We start from the raw sequence: 6248 nt of genomic DNA, 5'->3' as shown, positions 1-6248 counted from the left end.
GCTGAGTTCCTCTTTCTTCTGCCACCCAGCTTGTGATTTTCATCCTGTTTGCAGTTTTCAAAAGGAAGATGATGGTGTTCACTGTGCAGGAAGTGAACCCTCCGTGCTGACCTAGAGGGTCTGCTTCTTGCTAGATGATTGAGCTTCTGCCACGTCTTAGCAAAGCTGAGCCGATAAGGCAGCCAGGCCAGGTGGGAAGGATAGTGCTAAAAAGCCGGCCCCCCACCCTCCATGGCCTGTTTAGCTCATGCTTTGCAGGATCCTGACCTCAAGTCTCCTGGTTGCTGGCTTCTTTGTTGAGGAGAGGGAGATGGATTTGCCGGGATGGGTCCAGACCAGACACTGGTAGGCACCCAAGCTCTGAGCTCACAGCCCCACGCCCAATACCTCTAAAACCAAGAAGGGTTCGTGACTCGAAATCCTGTTGGACGACTGGGCCCAGGGTGCTGGAGACCAAGGGTGGGCAGTGCCTGCAAGCTCTGAGTCTGTGCAGGGAGGTAGCAGCGGGTGTCAGAGGGGAAAAATAAAATCACCCATGGGAAAATGGGGGCGGGGGAAGGTGCCCAGAGAGGAGCTGCAGCGGACCAAAGGGAGCCGGAGCTTTGGTCTTGGAGATCACTCAGCCCTGGTGAGGAGAGGCCCGAGCCCAAGCCTGGGCAGCTCTGTCCCCAGGGGCTGCCCTTCTGCCATGCAGCTCCAGGACAGTGAGCCCCTATTTCTCACCCACTGCTCTTAGGCCCCGCCCCTAATTGCACCCTGACCAGGCTGCCCCGCCTCCTCGCCGGTCCCGCCCCGCGTGGGATAGGCTCCTCCTAAGGAGGATGCGCACTTAGGGGACCCCACACCGGCCTCCAGGCCTGCTTGGAGCGCACCCTGCCATGGCTTCCGTTGCTTCCCCTTCTCTGCTCCTCAGGGCGCCCCCCCACCGCCTGTGTGTCCAAAGGCCTGGCATCTACAGGGACGAGGAGGGGAGGAGCTGGGTGACAGTGGCCCTGTGTATCAGTCCCTCCCAGCGGGCTCAGGCCAGGTGCTTCCCCACCGCCAGCACAGTGAGTCCTGGGGTGAGAGGGGAGGCTGCGAGGAGAGGGGCGGGGTATGCACAGCGGACCCCACCCTTGTGGGTCCGGAGTGGGGGAAGGGCAAACAGCCTGGATTCGGCCTGGGGGTAGAGCTCTGCCGTCCAGCATGCTAAGGTCGGAGGTTGAGAGCACTCAGGGCCTAGTCCTGTGCCGGGCATGCTGAGAAGGCTTTCACTTGGGACAGCTGTTAAGCTGGGCTTTCTGGGATGAGCAGGAGTTCTCCAGATGAAAGGGGCTAGGACTGGCATGAAGGCTTTGCCATCTGGATGCAGCCCGTGGGCCCAAGTGTGACAGTGTGGTTGGGTCCAGATTCCCAGTCTGACAAGGGAGAATAAGGTACCTCTCACAAATGAGCCGCAGACATGGCCCAGGGCGTGAATGGCCTGGGGAGCCCTGAAGAGGTAACACATCCCACCTTTGGAAATTGATTCAGGAGGCTTGGCTGGAGTCCTACATGCTGTTTCAAAAGCTCCCCAGGTGATAACAATAATCAGGTTGGAAACCCAGGTAAGGGATTTAGATCAGAGCCCATCTTTGAAGGATAAAATAAATACCTCTATGTATTATGGTAAGTACTTCTCCAAGTATTTAAAATATTACTGAAAACATAATAAACAATTGATGGGCATTTTAAACAACACAGCACATTGCTTAACAAATAGGTTATTCTGAAAATTTTGCAAGAGAACTTTGAAAGTCCTTTCTTCCCTGTGGAAAATAGGGGAGATACTCAAAAAGTTCTGGACCAAATATTTTCAGCTTTAAAAAATCCCAGGAAAGTGTTGAGTGTAGGGAAGGTGCAGAGTGGTCTCAAAAAAGTGAAAATAGAGCCAGGCACAGTGACGCACACCTGTCATCCAGAGGCCGGGGAAGCTGAGGCAGGAGGATTGCAAGGTCAAAGCCAGACTCGGCAACTTAAGTGAGGCCCTAGGTAACATAGCGTGACCCTGTCTCAAAATAAAAAGGACTGGGGGTGTGGCTCAGTGGTAAAGCGCCCCTGGGTTCAATCCCCCATACCAAAGAAGAAAGTAAAGTAGTTTAGATCATCCAGCAGATCCACAAGAATCCAGAGCAAGGACTTGAACAGATACTGCCGTGAACAAGTTGTGCAAGTACTATTCACAATAGCCAGAAGGCGCAGGCCGCCTGAATGCCCAGTGATGGATGAGGGCGGTGACAAGGCGTGTGCCAGGAGGGATGAGGCCTCCAAGGGGAAGGAACTCCTGGCTGGACTGCAGTGTGCAGAACCCAAGGAGGGGGGCTAAGTGAAAGAAGACAGTCCTAAGGGGCCGCATGTGCCCTTCCGTGAGGTACTTTGAGTAGTCACAGTCACAGAGAAGGACAGGGTGGTTTCCACAGCCTGCTAGAGGGACTGGGGAGGTGGTGTCTAATAATAGGAAGGGGTTTTAGTTTGGGAAGATGAAAAACGTTCTGGAGATGCTGGTGGTGATGGTTGCACATGTGGGTGTCCTTAACGCCACTGGAGTGTGGCCCAGGATGACTAAAATGGTGTAAAGAAAGTATCAGCAAGAATAGAATTGATTCTTCAAGCCACTTAGTCATGGGTCGAGTATGGGGTTTTTTCCCCTCCTATGTAAAAAAAGAAAAAAAGATTTCTTTGTTTCCTCCTTTTGATTGGTCCATTACAGTTATTCACCATGTTGGATTTATGTATTCACACATGCACACAGTATAACAATGTAACTTGGCCACAGTCATCCCCAGTATTTCCGGTCTCTCTTCCTCCTCCCTCCCCGGTATCTTTGCTCTATTGATTTCCCTTTAGTTTTCCTGAAATACTACTTCCAACTTTCTTTTCCTTTTTCCTCTCTAGCTTCCACAGGAGAGAATACACATGACCCTTGACCTCCTGAGCTCTCCTGCAAAACTTTTCATCCACTTTCCCACAAAACATATAATTTCATTTTTCTTTATGGCTGAAAAGAACTCCATTATATCTGTACAGCACATTTTATTTATGCATTCCTCCACTGATAGACACTTAGGCTGGTTCCATGGTTTTGTTATTGTGAATTGTGCTGCTATAAACCTAGGTATGCGTGTGTCACTGTGGCATGATGACTTTAATTCTTCAGGGTAAATACTGAGGAGGGACACAGCTGGGTCATATGGGGCTCCATGCCGAGCCTTTTGAGGAACCTGCATGCTGATTTCCACTGTGGTTGTGCTAATTTACAGTTCTGTCTACACTTCCTTTTTATCCTTGCCCTCTCCAGAATTTATTATTGTTTGTATTCTTGATGACTGCCAATCTGACTGAAATAAGATCAAATCTCAGTTTAGTTTTAATTTGCATTTCCTAATTGCTGATGTTAACATGTTTCATATATTTATAGTCATTTGTATTTCTTATTTTGAGAAGTATCTGTTGAGTTCATTTGCCCATTTATTAATTGGGTTATCTGTTTCTTTGGTGTTAATTTTTTTTTTTAATTCTGCTGGGTGCAGTGACATACACCTCTAATCCCAGTGACTTGGAAGGCTGAGATGGGAGGATTGTGAGTTCCAGGTCAGCCTCAGCAATTCAGTGAGGCCCTAAGCAACTTATTGAGAACTTGTTTCAAAAAATTAAAAGCTGGGATATGGCTCAGTGGTTAAGCACTACTGGGTTGAATTCCAAATAAATAAATAAATAAATAAATTCCAAATAAATAAATAAAAATAAAGATAAAAAATAAAAACATTTTTGCTTTATATATTCTAGATATTAATCCTCTGTCAGAAAAGTAGCTGGCAAAGATTTTCTCCCAGTCTCTAGGTTCTCTCTTCACATTCTTGTTTCTTTTGCCATGAAGAAGACTTTTAATTTGAGGCCACCTCTTTATTAACTCTTGGCATTATTTCCTGAGCTGTAGAGGTCCTCTCAAGAAAGCCATTATCTGTGCCTAAATGCTAGAGTGCTGACTGTGTTTTCTTTTATTTTTTTTTAATTTTAAGTTGTTGACGGACCTTTATTTTATTAATTTATTTATACTTGGTGCTGAGAATTGAACCCAGTGCCTTACACATGCAAGGCAAGTGCTCTACCACTGAGCCACAACCCCAGCCCTGACCTTATGCTTTCCTTTAGGAATCATGTGGTTTCTCATCTAATTCTTAGGTCTTTGATTCATTTTGAGTTTATTTTTGTACAGGGTTGGAGATAAGGGTCTCTTTTCATTCTTCTACCTATGAATATCCACTTTTCCCAGCACCATTTGTTAAAAAACGTGTCTTTTCTCCAGAAAAGAAATTATTTCTTAAGTAGATCAGTATTTTCACATATATTCTCAGGGTGGGAACAAGACCCCCTGAGCATGACCAAATGCAAGGATCAGCAAACTCTTTCTGCAAAGGATCAGATAGCAGAAATTGTCCTGTTGCAAGCCATGAAGACTCTGGCAACTGCTCTGCAGTCACAGTCGGCGTGTGAAGGAAGGGGCCCTATTTTATTTACAATAAAGTTTTATTTAAAAAGCAGCTGACAAGCCACATTGGGTCCATGGCCCTTCTTTTATGGACCCCTGATCTCAGGTCCAAATCCAAAGTGAAGGAGAGAGTTTGCCATGTAATTTAAGGCTTTTCTCATAAAAATGGCTCACGAGACTCAGGATGACAAAGGGAACAGCCATTGGCCACTTGAGAGCCTGGTGAAGGGTGAACAGCCTTGGCTTAGCCTTTTGGGCACCAGGAAAGGGGACAGGTGCTTGGGCGGGTGTCTGTGTGGGGCTATTTTGTTGCATGTAGAGCTTGGTGGCGGTTCATCGTTGTAACTTTTACCTTCATACCTTTGGGCGTTGGCTGGATTTCATGACCTTTGAGTTCACTAAAAGCTTGTGAAGTCAGGATCAAAAATGCAGCACATTTCTCTTGGGGAAGAGCCATCACCTCCTGAATATTTTGTTTTTTAAAAGAGGATTTTTAAAACTATGCAAATTGCTGAGACAAAGCTGGAGAGTGCACTGAGTGCCAGCCCGGGGTGCTGGCAGGGTGGAGGGGCTGAGTTGGGAGAAGTGGAGTAGGTGTGGTGGGCGCAGGCCAGAAGAGCGCCGTCACCCAGCTCCACATGGAGCCCCCAGGAGATGGCGTCAAGGCTGGCATTCTGAAAAGATGCCCTTTGACCTCTGACCCCAGCAGCCCACCAGCTGGGGGGCATCCAGGACCATGTGGATTGTATGTCACGCAGTGCCACCCTGTGCCAGGAGCCTGTTCCTGATGTGCCCCTCTTCTCTGGTCCCTTCAGCGTGAACACAGCATCAGAGTCCACTTATGGCAGATACCTGTACACCCCCAGGGCACCCTGTTCTTCAACCAGCTGCCCTTCTCCCAGCTGCCCCTCACGTGGCAGCTCTGTCCAGGGAAGCAGTACCAAGGAAGTGACTCCAGGACCTGGCGAATAGTGGACCATGACCAGGCAAGTGTGGGGTGGCTGTGGGTGAGAGTGGTGAGCGACAAATGATGCCTGCCCCGGCCCCTCCCTCCTCTGCACTCTCCCCACCCCCTGGGGGGGTTCTTGTCTTCCTTAAGCAACTCTAGCAGGGTCCACCAGAGAACACGCAGGCCTGAGTGAGTGTGTGTGTTTAGGGGCACACACATGTGCACGTGGGCACTCGTGCATGGGGTGGGGGGCGTTGGAGGTGGAGGCGATGGCTTCCCTGGGCTATGGAATCCAGGGAACCCAGGTCCCCAGCTGCCTCTCGCCTCCTGCTGCCAGTCTGCATGGTGATCTGTGTGGCTGCCCTCACCCAGGGCCTCTGATGGCTGCCCTTCTTCTGTAGATCGGGGCCACGGAGCAGCTGACCCTCATGCGACAGCTCTACCATGGAGAGTAAGTGACGGGGCTGGCATGGCGGGCCCAGCCTCCCTGTGCCGAGATCAGAGGACAGCTGGAAACTCGCCTCTTTATGGGTCAGGATGTGGGTCTACCTCCCTCCCACTTGTCCCTGAGTTTGTCTTCCATGGCCCCCTGTCGCCCTCCTCCGTTGGATATGATTGTCCTCTACATGCAGCACCCCCAGGAAGCAGGGGACTCCCTGGATAGCAGCCATCACTCATCCTTGAAAGAATTCTGCAAGGCGTACACATTAAGGTTCCACTTGGTTGACAAGAATACTGGTTGCCAGGGGCTACAATGATTTTCCAAGACCAGAGAGTCTGGAGTCAAGCTCA

The 6248-nt window shown here is 49.4% G+C and overlaps 1 protein-coding gene across 1 annotated transcript; it reads left to right on the top strand.

Annotated features, from left to right (window-relative positions):
* Positions 1 to 878: 878 nt before the first annotated feature.
* On the top strand, positions 879 to 5911 carry Tcl1b (TCL1 family AKT coactivator B). Its single transcript, XM_046441111.1, has 3 exons — positions 879 to 1049; positions 5323 to 5493; positions 5858 to 5911. Exons 1-3 carry the CDS (start codon positions 879 to 881, stop codon positions 5909 to 5911), a joined length of 396 nt encoding a protein of 131 aa, XP_046297067.1.
* Positions 5912 to 6248: the final 337 nt, after the last annotated feature.

This window comes from Marmota monax, unplaced genomic scaffold (genome assembly GCF_021218885.2).
Source record: "Marmota monax isolate L192 unplaced genomic scaffold, Marmota_monax_Labrador192_F-V1.1 WCK01_AAM20220418_F8-fsc00017, whole genome shotgun sequence".
Taxonomy (NCBI): domain Eukaryota; kingdom Metazoa; phylum Chordata; class Mammalia; order Rodentia; family Sciuridae; genus Marmota; species Marmota monax.
The sequence above is the reverse complement of the archived record's forward strand: the minus strand, read 5'-3'. Positions and strand labels throughout refer to the sequence as shown.